We start from the raw sequence: 19,419 nt of genomic DNA on the forward strand, positions 1-19,419 counted from the left end.
TGGTGCTTCTGTATACAGTATGGCTGTTGTCGACAAGGCTGTTGTCAATAATATTGTTGATAAAGCAATTTTCCCGACTGTCGACAAGCATGGATAAATTGTTGAAAGAAACTAATCATTTAAAGATTAGAGAAAAGCTTAAGATATTTGGCAATTTTTGGTAAATTCATGTTCTGCATGCATCATTTTTTAATAATAGCGTAATAAGTAAGCAAAAGAGTGTGGCATACAGGATTAGCTAAAACGGTGCATCACAGTAAGGTCGACAATGATAGCCATTACAAAATTGATATGCTGCCCTCTATAGGTAAAGCATTGATCCCTTGTTTTCTAATTGAAAAATAATATATGCTGATGATGGGGTATGTGGTAATATTTTGATGTTAATAAAGAACACTTTAAACATGATCACTGAACTTAATATTTTGACTTTATTGATGTCTACAACTTTTCGTCATCGGATCTTGGGATTTGACCATTGTCGACAATGTAAATTCTACTTAACAGCCCTAGTATACAGGACTCACCCCTTCATGCTGCTCAAAAGCTAGAAATCAAGGTAAATTTAAACTACGAGCCAAAAACCAGGATTAAAACACCCATGGTGTCCATTCTCTACTAGACCAACTCATTAAAGAAGCACATGTAAACTGCCACAATGAACAAGTTTCTTGCCTTACAACTTTACTTCCAATGTTTCACAAGGACGTTGTTTGTGGCAGATACAACTTTCTTATTCTCACCTGGAATTCCCGAGTGCAGATACAAAAGTTATCTTTGTTAATTAAAAGAAATTAACTAAAAGAATATATCTAAAAGAAAATAAGTTAAGTTTGAGACTTGAAATACATGAAAAGTTTAATATATGCCCATTTCACAATCCTTTGATAACTAAATTTTCCGTAAACTGTCAGTTCCTGCATTGACTTAACGACTTGTTTGGTCTGTTTGCATATGAAGAAGTGTATTTGCCACAAAGTACATGGTTGCAATGCATCATCAAGCATGATGTACCACGATAGTTTTCTTTTCTTTTTTCTGTCTTTTATTTTAAATTCTTTGATCATTTCATTTCTTTTTCTCACAGTCTAATCCAGCCTCACACAGGTTTGGTCATTACTATGATTTGAGCCGTGTGATGTCCGCAGAACAACTGTCCAGTACTCCATGTAGTTGCTTTTATTTAGCTGATCACTGGTCAGGGAAAACAAATACAAGGTGAGACTCTTATGTGGCAAGTTTACAATATCTGAGGTCAGCACACACAATTACAATCCGCTATGTGGAAGGTCCGCTATGTGGAAGGTCCACTGTGTCAAAGGTTCGCTATGTCGAAGGTCCACTATGTTGAATATAAGTAAGGTGCTCAATATGTAAGGTCTGCTAAGTCGAATATGAAATAGAGAACCTTCGACATGGCAGGCATACGGCACTAATGCTGGTTTCATACTGTCATATATAAAGAAAAAGAAAAAGCGCAGTGATTTATAGTGCGCTACGCACAGGCACAACGCCTAGACGTTGATTCACAAGCCTCAGCACACTTTACAGGTTGTCGCTGACCACTACAGCCCACATCATTCAATAAACCATTTAACAACAAAGCAGGGACTTTGCTGCTTCAAGAGCGCACACCCTAGATATTCCACAAATAACCATCGCAACCAGGATCAGCTCCCCGAGTTTTGTACGGGTTACAACGAGACAATTAGCAGTTAGTTCCTTGTCCAGGGGAATTTCAAGCGAACTCAATTTTTCCACAAGAGTGTACTAGGCTTGAGCTAACTTGACTGTCATACCTGGCAACAGCCCGTCACTCAGAAGACCCGGTTGTCAGAAGACCCGCTATTTAGAAAACCCATATTCAGGAGGCCTGCTAGTCAAAAATTTCTGAGTAGCGGACTTTCTGAATAACAGACTTTTGAATAGCTACTCAGAATTTTTTTCTGACTGGCAGGTTTTCTGGCTAGTGGGCTGTATCCATTACCCAGCAGACTCGCTACTCAGAATGCCCACTATTTAGAATTCTGACTAGTGGGCTGTTTTAATCATATGAAAGAACTGAGTTAGCCCTAACCCTAACCCAAACCTAAACCTGAGAACTGGGTTTTCTGAGTGGCGGGTTGTCTGAATAGAGGGTGTGATTCTGCAAAGGGCCTGTATAATCAGAGTAGCGGGCCTTCTGATTAACAGATTTTCTGATTAGCGGGTCTTCTGGTTAGCGGGCCTTCTGAGAGACACTTGCTCCCGGTCATACCCTTTGCCACTCTGACAGCAATTTGTGCATAAGACACAATCAGCCTAGCAAGGCCAGCAGTGACCAGCAGCAAGCTGATATGTCAATCACTCCACCGCTTTACCCAGCATGACAAATCGCAGTCAACTCAGGAGCATTGCCGCTCTGATGTATGAGAACAAAATACAATTTTTGGCCAATGAGCACAGAGCAGCAACATTAGCTTTCACAGTCATGCCACTGCCGCTTGGTGACTGACTGCCTCTTGCAGATAAGTGCAGGCAGCGTGATGAAGCATCACACCGCTCAGCGGCATGCAGTATGACACCAGCATAAAATTGGTAACTCAAAAAGTGATTCGCTGAACCAAAAAATCATGAAATTTGTTAAAAAAGAGATTTAGGCATTTTGGAATGAGCATTAATGTGCAATCATGTAAATGGCAACTTTGAAATAATCCCTCTGTTGGCAAAGGTTTGACTTGGCAACAATCAAGAAATGAATTCTCATAGCGATTCTCCAAAAACATGGTGGAGTTGGTACTCCTTTGTTCTAATATCTTTGGTGAGAGCTGATAAAAAATAAAGGATTTCAATCATTTTCACAAAACTTACTTTTGTTAAAAATAATGTTGTTTTAGCAACCTTCATTTGGGTATAACTGTGCCCGGGGTAACTGTGTCATATTACGTGCCACATATCATGAACTCAAAACGAATACATTCAACAAGTAGGAAAAACATATGTGCTTGTGGCCCCTGAACATGTTTAAAACAAAACTGCCAACAGGTTACATGGACAGTTGTGCTTTAAACATGTTCAGGGGCCAATGACACATAGGAGGTTTTTCCTGCCCAACGACAAAATGTCAGTTGACCATGCACACTTTGCTTGTTTTGTTTTCAGTGATTGTTTGAATCCAGTGTACAAAAAGTTATTTCAACATATAGAAAACCAAGTGGCAGAGGGTGGATTTAGCCTTACTCAACTCCAAACACAAGTAAGTAAATAAAAGATCTTACCACAGTGCCAAACATAATAAGAATATAGCTCCCAAATAATGTTTTTATTTACATTAGTTGATCAAACAGGACAATTTTTAGGGTTCAGGTAAAGGGGTAACTTTATATTGGCAACAACAGTTGCAGATTAGATTATGGTTAATACATGGACTTGAAGATGGGTATAGTCCCAAAATCACAATTTTTCCAATTTTAATTTCTTCCTGATGGACTTTCTAAAAAGTTGACAGCAGATTTATGTACTATCAACCAATGGTGCATCCTGGGGACACCTCCTGAGTGTGAGAACCCTTGCCCCCCCCCCCCGCCTTGATGCTGGCTACCCTGATGCTGGCTACCCTGATTTTCATCAATTTTTCCCCCTTGAAAGTTGCCTTTCCCCCTCCTACTGAAAAAAGTCCTGGCTACACCACTGTTATCAACTTGTATAAGACAAAAATATTTCTTCATTGTACACAATTAGAAAAAACAACAAAGTTTAGTGTTACAAACACATAGTTTTGAAAGTTTAGTGTTACACACATATGGTGTTGAAGTTAAAATGTGATTCTGTTGCTTTTGATTTGATTGCAGACACAAGCCAAAGAGAGAACAGTTCTTAGAATAGCCATACATAGTTTAGGTTCAGCTTTATGGGGTGATGAGCCATTATCAGACAGACAGACAGGGACATCGCTTTGTCAGTTCCTACATGCATTGAGGGCGCTGTTGAGAAATTCGCTAGCTGTGTGTGTTATTACAATACCAACTCATGTGTTTCAGGTAGGTTTTGACGGGAAACCAATTCGGGATATCGCTTTGTCAGTTCCTACATGCATTGAGGGCGCTGTTGAGAAGTTCGCTAGCTGTGTGTGTTATTACAATACCAACTCGTGTGTTTCAGGTAGGTTTTGACGGGAAACCAATTCGGGATATCGCTTTGTCAGTTCCTACATGCATTGAGGGCGCTGTTGAGAAACTCGCTAGCTGTGTGTGTTATTACAATACCAACTCATGTGTTTCAGGTAGGTTTTGACGGGAAACCAATTCGGGACATCGCTTTGTCAGTTCCTACATGCATTGAGGGCGCTGTTGAGAAACTCGCTAGCTGTGTGTGTTATTACAATACCAACTCATGTGTTTCAGGTAGGTTTTGACGGGAAACCAATTTGGGACATCGCTTTGTCAGTTCCTACATGCATTGAGGGCGCTGTTGAGAAACTTGCTGGATGTGTGTGTTATATACAATACCAACTCATGTGTTTCAGGTACATGTAGGTCTTAGGGAGAAAAACTGTGGCCTTGAAACCAATCCCCTGATCATTTAGCGACTAGCATATCTGCTTCACAGCGCTCCAGACCCTGGATGAATTGATTTTGTTGTAGACCATTCCAATATCTATGGAAAACATGGCATTAATCTCCCACACTGGTGTGTGAATTTCAAATGGAGTCTTTCATTCAGGTAACCCCATTTGAAATTCACACTCCCTGTGCAGAAGATTCAAGTCACATCTTCCATAGGGGGTGTATGGATTTCAACTGGAATAGCCCATTATTTATTCCATAAGTTACATCATTACTCAAAGTTACTCAAAGGCAGCTTAGATCATCATGCTCAGATGGGACCTTTCTTGTTGAGCCAAGAACTCAGTGTGTTTATTTTGGTGACCAAGAATTTGCTGCCTATGTTCTCAGCTTGTGGAATAAACTACCAGGTCAAATCATATATTGTACTCCTGATGAAGAGCTACCTATTTCAGGATGCTTATCAGCAGTAATTTTTGAGGTAATGAGCGCCGGTCTACATTTTGTAATGAATTTGGCCGTTGGTGCTAGGACATAAATGTAATGTGATCAAGCAAAATGAGTCGGATGTCAGGAATATTGATTTTGAGATATAGCCAATAATATTTTTTAACTTTCATTATTATTTTATTGTTCTGAGCAACACTAAAATGACCATATCTCTGAAACTCTCAGTTTAATTATGATAGGGTTTGCAGCAAAATAAAGCTCTGAGTATGGCTCATGTAATAAAATTGAAAACTGAATTTTGATTTTGATTGACATCAGATTCATTTAGCTTGATCATATCACAAATGTGATTGATTGATTGATCGTTAGCAACCCGCATTACCGGTACATTTGCTGATGCCCAAAAGGTAAAGGTGAACCTGTATATAAAAAGTGAACAGAGTGCCCATATCTCTTTCAGTTGCATTTGGGCCAGACTCCTCCATGTAATGTTACTGCAGGGGGATCGCTACACCTCCTCTCCCCCCACAATGAGTCTGTTGCCTTCCAGCATTAACCCTATAATACTGCAAAATCTACTAGAATCTAACATGGAAAACCAGTGCGCATGCATCCCATGTGATGCCATGACACAATCACCCCAAGTCATATATATGCATGGAATCGCTGGCTGAGCCAGCAAAACCCCAGTGGCTTCGGGACATTGATCATTTGCTTGGCACACAAGGGGTCTAAGGTTCGAATCTCGGGGGTACCAAGTGACTTCTTTGTTCATCTTTTCTCCTTTGTCGTTTGTTCTTCACCTTCCGATAGCAAAAAACCCATGAGGTTGTTAGGGTTAATTAATGTATTTTTCCTAGATTGAGACAATAGATTTCTAGATTTACCCAATACTGCCAAATCTAACATGGAAAACTAGTGTGCGTGCATGCATCTCATGCGATGCCATGACACAATCACCTAAGTCATCACCGGACATTGATCAAGTGTTTAGCACAAGAGGGGTCTAAGGTTTGAATTCCTGGGTACCAAGTGATTTATAACCAAGTGTAATCATTGGCTCTTTGCATTGATTCACCATACAAACTAATACTCTCTCACTCTCACTCACTCATGCAGTTGACATCTGTCAGATGCATATGATGGCTCTCAAGAAAGGTGTATGTCCTGCATGCAGGTCCTTCACAAAAGAAGGTCCAGTTGACCCCACCACATTTCTTTTGCAATGCTGGATTTCCACATACATACAAATATATCTGTGTTGTTAAGGGATCTAGAATGAGCGTTTATTGCGTTTAGACAGTATTTTTTGTGGGACATGAGAGCACCTCAGACCTATCGAATTGCATTCTGAATACTGAAGCATGTCTTTCTGATATCAAATAATTTTCATTTTTGAAAATCACAATATAATACAAATTTTATGACAAATTATAAAAATTTGATATTTTTCAAATGTTTGATATATAACAGTCCTTGAAGTAAATTATATAAATCTAATGATATATTCTTAAAGTGTATGTAGCTGGGAGGAAAAACCGACGGTCAATTGAAAATTGACCTTTCATATTGAAGATATGGATTTTTTCCCAAAAAGACCTAATTTTTTTTTTGGTGTTTTTGGAAAAAAATCCATATATATACATCCATATCAAAAGCGATGCACTTGTCGGCTGCTACATGTGTCTCATTTCACATAATAACTAGGAATAAATACCAGACTCTTCTCCGAAGTGGAGGTCGCTTCAAATCATCCCAAGTCACATGGTTTAGGAATACAAAGAACATTCCTTATAACAGTTGACTTGGGGATGATTTGAAGTGACCTACACTTGATACGAGTCTGGTATTTATTCCTAGCTATTATGTGAAATGAGACACATGTAGCAGCCGACAAGTGCATCGTTTTGATATGGATGTACACATATTCAATACGAAAGGTCAAAATTTTCAATTGATCGTCGGCTTTTCATCCCATCTACATACACTTTAAGTATAAATCATCAGATTTATAAAGTTTACATCAAGTACTGTTAAATATCAAAAATATCAATTTTTAATGATTTGCCATAAAATGTGTATTAAATTGCGAATTTCAAAAAATCAAAATTATTTGATATCAGAATGACATTCTTCGTATTCAGAATGCAATTCGATATGTCTGATTTGCTCTAATGTCCCAAAATAAATACTGTCCAAACGTTCATACCCCTTCCCTTAAGATGGCCATATAAAGGTGTCTTGTAACATAGAATTTAGTTTCTAGTGTTTCAATTACAGGAGTGAGAACAATGTATTTTAACAGTTTGTTGATCTAATTACAGGACTCAGGTTTAGTAAGAAGACTAGAGAGACTATGTGATACAGCGGTACAGTTAGAATCATTTGCAGGGTCAGATCAAGAAAAGAATCCAGCCTATAAGGAATATCATGGTAAGAAAAGAAACTGTACTGGTAAGAGAAGAGGTCCCATGGGCCAGGGGTCCATGTCACTCAAGTTTATGAAGCTTTGTAAGTCTCAAAATCAATCATAACTTGTAAGATCCAATTCACTAAAGTGACTAATGATTGGTGCCCTGTGTAAATAATATCCGTCATAAAGTTATATTTAGTAACTGTAAAAGGGTATTCATACCTTAGAAACGGTTACTTGAGTTACGAAGGCTTAAAAGTTCAGTGAAATGGACCTCAGGTCTGACCTGCAGAACACATGTGGTTGTCCCTTGAAAAGCTCTGAAATGTACAGTAAACATAGCAAACCAAGGTGTATTTGGTCCGCAAACACAGATCTTTGAAATGAGTTTGGCCCTCTGTGGTCCACAATCAAATTTAATTGATGACGATGTTGTCCAAATCAACGTTGCAAAAGGGGAACGGGGAAGGATGTTGGCCAATTAACGCTTTGGTGTGGCAACCTTTTTCACCAGAATTGAATTGATTACACTGTTGGATTTGGTTGCATTTCCAAAGTCTTCCTCAGAGGGGGTGTGAATTTCATATGGATTAGCCCATTTTGCCTTACCTGATCTTAAAGGCCCATGCATTCAGTGAGTTGCTCATCCGAACGATCATAAAAATTATATCAAAATTCGGATTTTGGTACTTTTGTCATTGTCATAGATGGGGTAACATAACCTGCTAGTTGTTCAGCTGAAAAGCATGTATTTAAGACAAAATAAGGTATTTTACATGAATCTGTAATTTATATACTGACAGTATACAAATTAGCTACATGTATTTGAATGGGGCTTCAACTTTGTCTATGCTGCTGTTTTTTGCCAAATTTTTCATACCAAAAATACCAAATGACAATTTTGACTTATACTTCACTTTTAAGCAATTTATAAACAATTTTAATTTTTTACACTTGCACTGGGATCACTAAATGTGACTTTAATCAGAATTGTTGAAAATCTCTCCATTTATCAATTTATGGAAGAAAATCAGTATTTACCAAAATCACTAGTAAAGTAAAAAATCTGAATTTAATTTATAGATGTTTTCATATTATTTGTTTTATTTGTCAATATCGTAATTGCCACTGCATGGTTGCAGTTGAATTGATTCTTTATTTCCATAATGTAAATCAAACAAAATACACTGAAATTGTTCATGACAAATAGAGTGGTTTATGGGGGAGAATAAGTTTAAAACAACAACAAAAGACTATCATACACAGCACATGATACAGGGCTCCCAAAGTTGACTATAAAATGAGATAATACTACAACCATCGTCAAAATGTGTTGGGACACTTATGGAAAATGTTCGCTATATTGTGGCCTTATTTCCATTATTTTTTAACGTGATGACGGTTTCATCAGTGTCAAGCCTAAACCTTTTCCTAACACTCCAACTCATCACCTTCCCCACCAATCAATAGGTGCAACTAGGTGTGTGTGACTAAAAAAAGTAGGATTCACCATTGATTTTGGTGAGTGAGGGCTTATTTACATTGCCCCCATCCAAAAAAATTGCAATTTCAAGTAATTGGTGGATATTGATAGATAATGCAATTATCATGTTTTTTGACAAAACAAACAACCCTTACTCCATGTTTTTACTCACACGGATGTTTACAACTTTGTTCTGAGTGCCCCCACTGCAGCCAGACTTTAGACACCCTTTCACTTGGCATATTCTTGATAAGAATCTTATAGATCAGCTCAAATCAGCCCAAATTAGTGTTTTCAGTGATTCTGTGGCAACTCACTTCCTGATTTTGCGTGTGTAGCTAGTTATTTCACACCTGCCTAATTTCCTGAAGACACCTATTTTTAATAGGAAAATACAGCGGGAAATAGACTTTATGCATGATTGGCAAGGTACATAATGTGTTTTATGTTTACCACCTTGCATGAGTTTTCATCCTTTCATTTTATTCGAGTGTACCAAGGAAGTGGGTGACAAAATGTAACCTAAAACAAGAGAAAACATAAATCGGGATATTTAAATGTCACTTCATTTGCAAAATGACCCAATTCTCTTTTGCTTTCTTAAAGAGAACAAATTTCACTTCTGTGAAGATTTTTTATGAAACAAACTGGTATAAAAGAACGGCAACAATAATGAAAATCTGTGTTAGGTACATACTTATTCTTGCAAAGGCAATCACAAGAGCTCCTTAAGCCATCTTGACACTTTTGTAGCAAAATGTTTATAATTATGGTATACCCTGCTCACCCTGTGGTTTAGGGTTAGGTTAAGGTTATAATTAGGGTGGGTTAGGATTAGGGTTAGGGTTGTACTTGTTTGCATGGTATTCCAGAATTCCGCAAAATGATACAGCTTATTATTGTAATGTATAGTCAGATGTGTTTCCTTTTGTGTATGAATGTTTCTGTACTTTTTTCTCTTCAGCCTTATAATGTGATCTGAAGGAGATTGGTTCATTTCATAGTACATTTTGTATGATTAATAGGGATCCCATCTAAGGGACACCCCTACAGACCAAAAAAACAAGAAATGAAAGAGAAATGTGAAGGAAAAGAAAAGGGGCAAGGATCCTGTTTCCACCAAATTTGTGTGCACTGTGTCCAAATAAAGCCCTTTTTCGGAAGCTTGAAGAATTTACATGTACAGTCTTTCTAACAAAATGGTATATTTCCCACCAATAATACCTGGTCAAAATGATGCAAACAGGAATTTTTTTGTCTTTGCCAGGGGCGGATTTAGGGGGGGGGCACAGCCGGCGCGCGCCCCCTCTATTTTTGCCTAGCAAAGGGCGCCGGCCCAACTTAAAATACAAAAAATGAAAGAAATTGAAAAAAATGAACAAATTTGGCCATGAACAGCAAACAATGGGCCAAAACCGTTGAGTTTTCGAGGGGGTAACCCCCTTAACACCATTTTTTCGTCGTTGACCAAAAGGCGCCCCCTCTATCAAAAATTCTTGGATCCGCCCCTGTTTACCCCAACAATTTTGCCCCCTGACCAATAAAGCTGGGTATGCCCCTGATCCCCCTGTGTTGAGAAGCAGTATAAAGCCCTTAATTTAAAAATGAATTTAGCTTATCGTAGTTGACGCAGCACCTTGCCATGCGTTTATGTGACTTATTTTGTGTAAAAACTTAAAACGCAAACAGCATTATGTCTGCTCCAGATTCATAGCCCATTCTGATCCCATAAATAGGTTGTATGTATTGTAGAGTCAGACCCCAATTATACACAATTGCTAATCATACATCATTAGAACAATAAAACCTATAAACAACAGCTGTAACTAGAATATTGGAATGTCAAAGGAAAAAAATCGTCACATTTGATTTTAAAATTCTGTCACCACCTACAATGTACCCACCCTCCAAGCAGCTGCACCAACGCCCAGGTCATGTAAGTGCAACAAAGTCATAAGTGTCATAGCTGCCTTTTGACATTTAAAACCAGTAGCACTGTTAATTCTCTCCACGGAGGTGTTGACTGCAGACGGCAAGTTTTTTGTTTGTTTTTTTTTATTAAAAAGTGTTTCAAAATGTTCATGACCATATTTGGAGTACAAAATGAGTACAAACAAGCCTAGCATTGGTGCAGTGGTTCTTAAGATAGCTCTTGATATTTTGAAGAAATATAAATTTTTTGTTGAAGCCTATGGCCAGCATGCAGAGCAATAAGGTATCAAGTCTTAAGGGTAATGGAACTTGAGCTGCTTCAGCAGCAACTTTGACCTCCTGATGAACTCCACAGCTTGATGCGTCACAAGATGAATATTTGTCAAGTTTCTGTCTGGATTCCTCTGCAATGAAATGTCAAAATATGGCATAAGGCAGCCATTACACACATGCGTTTCTTGCGCTCACAAGATGATGTGTCATGCCATCAATCTTACCATATGTACTTTACTTAAATTATTCATGGATTTTAAATTTGTTAACAAATTATTACTGGTCTGGACATTGTCACAGATGGTCTAAAATTTATTCAAATTCATGCTTAACCTTTCACTCACAAAAAGCATGAACATAAAAAGCTTGTAACAATAAGCTACATAAAATAGTCACATATGGCAATGTCTTTTTTTCCATTGCTGTAATTTGTATGCTTTCTGCACTATACAACTATTTAAGGTGAGTCGGAGAAAATATGTTGGCGGGCTACTTTGGCTGTTCCACATGGAGTTCTATGGGGGATTTAATGTTGTTATATACTGTTGTTGAAATTACTGTTGTCCTAAAAACACACAAATTTGGGATTCCATTCAGGTGTAATTTGGGGCATGCGTAAACATTGCAAACTAGATTTTGTGGTTCTTGGGTTGTGCTATTCCAGTTGAAATCCATACACGCAGTACGGAAGGTATGACCTTAATCTCCCACACAGAGAGTGAACTTCAAATGGGGTTACCTGAATGGGTGACTCTGTTTGAAAGCTACACTCCCTGTGTGGGAGATTAAGGTCATGTCTTCCATATGGGGTGTATGGCTTTCAACTGGAATAGCCCATTTTATTCTTAAAACATCGCATTCATAAGATTGAAAGTCAAGAATTACTTAGAAATTAATCATTTGAAGTTGTTATACAGTTGTGTGCACTATACAAAGAAATGCAGTGTGAGGATTTGGTGGGTATCATTGATCATGTCTACTGCCGTTATGGGACATATGTAGGCCGATACTTGATACAGTCATAGTTTAACCTAGCTCACTGTGACCCAGTTATAACTTGGTTACTTATAAGTTACTGATAAGTGTTGAGGTGAATTTAAACTGGTCACACAACTAAGAACAAATTTGACTTACTCAAATTTTTGTCGTCATCCAACAATTTCATGAGTGGTTGACTGGAGCAGGATTTTGGTCATGTGGTTTAGATATGACATCAGAGTCACATGACATGATGACAGGTTGGTAGACGGTAGTTTGATAAGTATTTGTTTAAGTGTGATGTACAAAACCAGAAATGGGCTCTTTTTCTAGAAGTGAAGCAGTAGGCAAATGTAGGCTGCAATGGTTTATTTTAGTATGTATAGGGTGTGTACAGGCTGGAGCAAAAATATTGGTACCGATCAATTTTCAGTGATTATGGACAACATAAGATCCACCAATTTTTGTTAGACTAATGTGATAAAGGTCATAAACTATAAATTATGATCAGTCCAAGAGTATCTTATGATATATTTGGAAGAAGTGGGTTTTTCAATAAACAACAAAATCTATAGGTACCATTCATCGTGATACAGCCCATACTTCTTAGCTGCAAAACCCTGATTGCTATATGGTGTGTCTTTGACCATATAGCAATGTAAAGTGGGTTTATGGTTACAGTGCTTAGGACATTATAATACAAAATTACAAAATTTTTAAATATTGATGGTCAAGTCAAGTTAAGGTAATAATAAGTTTCATTGACAAGTAGATCAGAAGCCAGGTGACACCACCAGGGGCAGGGATGTAGCTACAGCGGGCGGTGGTTGGCCCACCACTCGGCTGCAATTTAACCACATGAGCCCAACACTCACAGGCCAAAATTGCACCATTTTATTGAATTAGTCAAGAATTTGGTCTATTTTGACAAAAAATTGACACATATGGAAGATTTTTTATCAAATGCCACCCAGCACTAAAAATATCCTAGCTACAACACTGACCAGGGGTGTACACAGACTGACGAAGGGAGGGACAGAATAACACTGAGAGAATAACCCTAAAGACAAATATATATTTTTGTAGGATAAAAAAATTCTGAAATTTATGGTATATGAAGCCTTTTCTTGACCTGTTAATCGCCATCACTATGGCATGTGTTTCTGTGGTATCCCTGCCTCCATGGACCCACAGAGCCACTAACTAACATGCCTAGGTGGACACAGGTGTTCTGAGTAACAGGTAGGTGTGGATTGAGGCAATAGGAAAAATCATTCTAGGGATAAAATTAATAAGCTATAAAATGACATATTGTCTAATTTGAAATCTGAGAACTCTTTTGACTCAATACTTTTGTTTGGTACAAAAAGTTTACATAAATCTGATTGGGGCAGTTGGTATAAATTGAAAAGTTGAGAAGCCATGCATGCTATGATATTATGTTAGCTCTAGTTTAGAGCTCATGGCAATATCTAGCCAGTCAAGCATCAATTGCACTCGGTGCTTGTGACTTGCGCTACCAAGCTTGTTATTTTGGACATTGCAATCAGAGGGAACTGATAGTTTGTATTTATTTATATATGAAAAATGTTTGTCAATTTTATCAAATATTAGGGTACATCGATTTGACTTGTTATTTTGCAGGACAGAGAGGCAATTCATTTTTCACAGAACATCACTGAATGTTTCTTTAAATAACTTTAACTTTAAATATCTTTATAAAGAAAAGTGAATTTTTAAATCCATGGAAGTTCTCACAACTTGCATTGTGGAGGTTGATGGCCTGCGACCAGCATCCACTGGTCTTCAATGCTGACTGATGTTGGGTTTGATGGTAGCGGGAAACTGGGTTATCTGATCGGAAGTGGCAATATAAGTCATGAGAACTTGGTTTAAAATTTCACTGCTGTCAATATGGATAAGACATGGTCTCAGATTTGAAGCAGGTTTCACTGCCAATGTGTGTAAAAATTCACTCCAGAGTGAAAATAGCTATGTTTAATTTCTAAGGTGTCTTTTCTAGGGTAAACTTGTTTGTAGAACATGATTTTTTTGTCAAAATGCGTGCATCGTACATCGTTTTGCTACAAAATGTTGATTTGTGGTCGATTTTGCCCGCAAAATGCACTTTTTGGGTGACAAAATTTTCACATGCCAACTTTGTATACTCATAGAGTCTACAATATACATAGATATGGCCCTTTAAAATGTTAACATATCAGCTGAGGGTACTATTTGATGGATTCAGGTATTTGTTTTGTGATTGACTTAATCATTTGCGTGCCAGAATCATTCAAATATGACATGCCTCGTGACAACTGACATGCCAAAATAAGCTGTTTTCGGCAAAAAAATTTATTTGAAAAATCATAACTCTTGATAGGAAGGAGCTACAGTGATGGTTGACCTACCAGTCTATATGCAGTATTGAATGGGCTTTCATTTGATACCTAACTTTGTTCATTTTAACTAAGGGAAAAACTTGCAAAATGTAAAAATGTTTCCCCTACCCCTTAAAATTTTGATGTGTGTAAAAATCCCGCCATTTATAAAAAATCGGGATTACAAGAAAACTACAAGAGCTATAGGCTTGAAAAACTAATCAGTTATGCACAGTATAAGTTCCTACTTGGGTATAACATTAATATCTTTCCATTCCTTCTCAATTTTCTTTTCTAATTTTTTTAACAATTTGTGACATCTGTAAATTACGTAAAATTTGGCATTTTGAAAAATCGCATAAAAAAAAATATGAGGGCGACATGTTTAAAAAACTAATCAGTTATTCCCATGATACAGTACTACAGGGATATAGTATCAAACTTGTGCTAAAATGCATATTTTTTTAGTTCTAATTTTTTTAACAAATTGACTCGCCACCCCATTTTTGTGCAAAATCGGGAACAATTAGTACCTGTAATATTGCGCAATCATGTGACCTATATTCAATGTGTGTGCACCAATCAGATGTCAGACTTGTACTACAACATGATGTGAGCCTTGCATAGCCTTTATAAGTGTGCCAATAGAGTTCAAATATGTTGTCATGATGTTGTCACTTATGGATCTCATATTTTTATTTCCGTCAAAAGCATATGCCTCTACTGTAATGCTCATATCAGGAAAACAATGACAGATTGTGCATTTCTGACTTCAGAAATGAATTCTGCACAAAATTTTAGTCTAGAAAACATATTTAAAACAATATTTTTTGAAACTTTATATTTTGCCATTTTTGGCAGTCAAACCTGCTTCAAATCTGAAACCGTGTCATAAACATTCACACCCAACATCATCTTCAATTTTTAATACTCTATTTATGAAAAATTAATGGGAAAAATAGTGACTTAGTAGCTCTTTAAAAATCCTGAATTCTATTTTTATACAAAAGTTCCATTGCACTGTTATATGAATGATGAGACTCACCACATTTAGAGTACCAGCTGTGTTAAATGACAAAAGCCAAATCAAATTAGCAGTTCAATTACAAATTATAATTGCTTTATTGTTTAAAATGGAACTTGTTAAACCATAGTATCAATTCAACTGGTTCATTTTGTCAAATTTTTTTTGTGTTGAAAACTTGAACAAAAACATCTTTGCGATTGACACAGGCAAACATTTGTTCTAAATGAAAGAACTTTTGTGTCATGTTCAATTTTAGTAAAACTACAACTTTTTTCCAATACTCCGATTTGACACAGAAGGGTGTAAATTATAGTCACAAAAGCTGAATTAAAAGGTATTTGGTCAAAATATATTAAACAAACACAACTTTACCACCTTTTTTTTTTATCAAAATCTCTTAATTTAAAGTGTACTTTTAACCAAACTACAGCAGGTGGTAAATGCATTTAAACAAGGTCCATATTTAACATGTAACAAGCATATCAAATAATAATTATGACCATATAAAATCAGGATCAGTACTACAAGTCACTCTTAATGAGTACAAACAGGCCTAGTATTTGGTACAATGGTTCTTGTAGTTCTTGGTGCATAAATAGTTTCTTAATGTTATATGTGAATAGTGTTTAAGCATGGAAATCATTAAATTGCACTTTTAAGACCCAATTTTAGATTTAATTTATTGCACACTGTGCATACAGGTATGAGTTAAATGAAATAAAAGTTGCTAATGAATTATAACATCCCGAGCAGTGTTTACTCTCTCTGGAAATTGGGTGCGCCAAATGAAACATTTTCTTCCCAATTTTGGCCCAATTTTGGCCCAGTAATTCCCCAAATTCACTAATTGTAATACAGCATTACAAATTTTTGTGAGACAAAAATAATTTTCACTGGGCCAAAATTGAGACATACGGCCTCTGAGTAAACACTGATCCCGAGATGTATCTGAAGAACCACTGAACCCTCGCTAGGATTGTTTGTACCTACTTGGTTGCATTTTTGATATGGAATTCAAATATGGTTGTAAAATTCAAACTTTAAAAAAAAATTTAAAACATTCTGGAAAAATTGTCCCCAGTTAGTCGTAGCTTATAGAGGGTAAACCGGCAAGTAGCACAGTTGCAATATAAATGTTATTTTGTATTGGTTGAGTAATGTAGCCAACATAGGCATTCTTCATTGTCAAGGAGGCTTTATTATAGTCAAATGACAGGCATTGTTCTATTGTCGGAATGTCGGATTGGGTTCCATTATGTAGCCTGAGTGCAATTCACCTACAGGCCCTGTACTATGTAGTACACTGCACTCTATAACTTAGGAGAACAACCTGATCAAACTTTTTGACTTTATTGCCAATTTAGTGACATGAAAAGTTTAGAAATTTGTCTTTGTTTGAAGGAAGTTGTAACTTGTAAGCAGTGTCAGTGTACTCTCAGTACATAGAAAGAATCACTTAATGACCTGCTTGATTTCGCAATTAAAAGCGGAATTAAAAGTTGTTTATGCACATAGATACATCGCGATGACAGTTTGACTGCTTTGTATCGTTCATAGATAATAGAGTTATGGAATATTTTGATTGGATTTTGATTTTATTACCAATTTATAGTTACACAAAAGTTTCAGAATCAGAATTCTTTGTTGTAATAAAGTTGTAGTGATGTCAGTGCACTTAAATACGTAGAATTGAAGTAATTAACAACAGTGCCTTCTGTGAGGTAAAGATTGTGCCAGAACAATGATCACAGGCCATGTGAAGTGCCCATCTCTTAGTGTTTAGGCCAGACTCCCACACAACAAGTCTTTTTACCTTCCAAGCAGTATCATAATATACACAATGGCAACACTGGGGTTCGAACCCTCAACCTTTTGATCATGAGTCGGATCCCATACCTCTGTGCCATCTGTACTCGAGAATTAATGGTGACAATTGATAAATCCCAAAAACTTCTTTGTGTCTATTTATAGTATTAGGCCATGGAAAAATAACCTGCTTTATGGACTTCAAGTTGGGTCAGTCAGTCAGGATTTTTTTGTTCTGGAAGCTGAAATGACCTTGAAATATTACTGAAAGCCCAAAAAATCTAACAAAGATGTGATGATTTTTTTCAAAAAGTCAAAATCAATAAATTTTTACATGATTTTAGCAAAATAAAAAATTCTCCCAAAACACAAAATCTGGGTCGGTCAGACCAGTAAGAGAGTGGTGTGTTTTTCGTCACTTTATAGGCTAATAAAATATGTTTGCATAGAACTATTTGCAAATTAATTTTAAGGCATACTTTTTCTTATCTGTGTAAGTCATACATATATGCTCATTTGTCAAGAATCTTTTAATTTCCAGTTTGCCCACAATGGAGTTTGTTTCATATGGAATTAGTAAATTATGGTATTTTTTACTACTTATTACCAATTTAGTGGCACAAAAGTTTGACATGTTTTCTTTGTTGGTAGTATATATAGGAAGTCAGTGCACTCCAGACACACTGAAAAGAATAAATTAAATGCCAATTGCTCTCCTGTAAGTTCCAATTGTAAATTATTTATAGTTTAAGATGACAGTTTGACTTCCTTTTATCATCTCTTTTAAACAAGCTAATAAAATGGTTAAATTTTATTGGCAATTTGGTGCCACAAATGATTAAATAAAAAACTTTTAAAGATTGATAATGTAGGAAGTTGTAAATTTACAGCATTTCAATTAGATATTGTCTTGTTGAAGATATTGCCTAACGCCTCTGAAATTGATTAACCGGATAGGAAGTTTGGTGTGCTGGTGGTTGGCTGATGGATTGATTGTTTTTTGTTCCGTAATTGTGAATAAGTTTTCTTGATCTTGGATGGTGGTGATTGAATCAGGGAAAGAGTTCCATTCTGTATTGTACAGGGTATAAATGCAATTGTTTTAAATTATGGTATGAAACTGTTGTAAAGGTATGTCTAAGGTTCCTGTCAACAGGGTACAGGATTGTTTGAACTGCAAAGTGACATGATCTGCAACCACTTGATTGAAGTTTGAAAGGCGAGCTACCCGACTTTTCTGTTGAAGATTCTCCCAGTGTAAATTCCTTTCATTGCTGTGATGCTACTCTTATGGCTATATACTCCACTCCACTGTTATGAAGCAGGCTGCTCTGTTTTGAATAGCTTCCACTTCCGTTAAATCTTACAAGATGTTAAAGCACAAATTAATGCCACTGCACATATATACACATGGTTCCATTGGCCTTGTCAGGAAAACATCCATAGCTACAGGTCGCTGATTTAGTGCTTGGCACACGATGGATCTCAGATTTGAATCCTGACAGAAACAAACAACTTCTTTATTCATCTTCTCGCTTTATTATTTCCTTCTATCCTTTCCATTCATCAAGAATTACAATGGGCATATGTGTCTGTGGGTCCCATGAGCAGATAGAATGAATGATTGTGTGATTTCCATGTTACAGCCTGATCGACTGGTATCTACCCCTTTGTAAGTGATAATAAAAGGGTATCTTAACTACCAATTTTGCATCAAAAAATATTTATTTTGAAGTTCATGTATAATGGTCTACTATCTATTCTTTAATAGTAAGAATAACTTAGCAAAACTTTTCAAGTTATATCATCTACTTGCTCAAAGCAATTGCACAGATATCATTAATTGTCAATTAATGATTTTGCGATGCTGTAATTGGTCATTAGCAGTAAGTCTGTTCGATTTTTAAAGGGCAAAATGTAAGTTGTAAAATGTTTATTGTTACACATTTCAGTGAATAAAATATTGCTGTTTTGTAAAGTGATAAATTCACTTTCCAGATTTGTTACTTATCCGGCCAATGCTTGGTCCCATCATGGCCAGAAATGAGAGGTTGGACTGTATTGCTGTGTTGCTATTATATCATCTTGAAAAGTATTCATTTCAAAAATGAATGAGATATCCATATATCTAA

General features: G+C 36.6%; 1 protein-coding gene across 1 annotated transcript in view; it reads left to right on the forward strand.

Annotated features, from left to right (window-relative positions):
- The window catches only part of LOC140167979 (elongator complex protein 4-like), a 33,588-nt gene that overhangs the window by 8,380 nt on the left and 5,789 nt on the right, over window positions 1-19,419 (forward strand). The window contains exons 5-8 of the mRNA XM_072191282.1: window positions 1,088-1,218; window positions 3,142-3,235; window positions 3,831-4,019; window positions 7,319-7,427. Coding sequence (XP_072047383.1) covers window positions 1,088-1,218; window positions 3,142-3,235; window positions 3,831-4,019; window positions 7,319-7,427 — 523 coding nt within the window. The remainder of the gene's footprint in view (window positions 1-1,087; window positions 1,219-3,141; window positions 3,236-3,830; window positions 4,020-7,318; window positions 7,428-19,419) is intronic.

This window comes from Amphiura filiformis, chromosome 13 (genome assembly GCF_039555335.1).
Source record: "Amphiura filiformis chromosome 13, Afil_fr2py, whole genome shotgun sequence".
NCBI classification, from domain to species: domain Eukaryota; kingdom Metazoa; phylum Echinodermata; class Ophiuroidea; order Amphilepidida; family Amphiuridae; genus Amphiura; species Amphiura filiformis.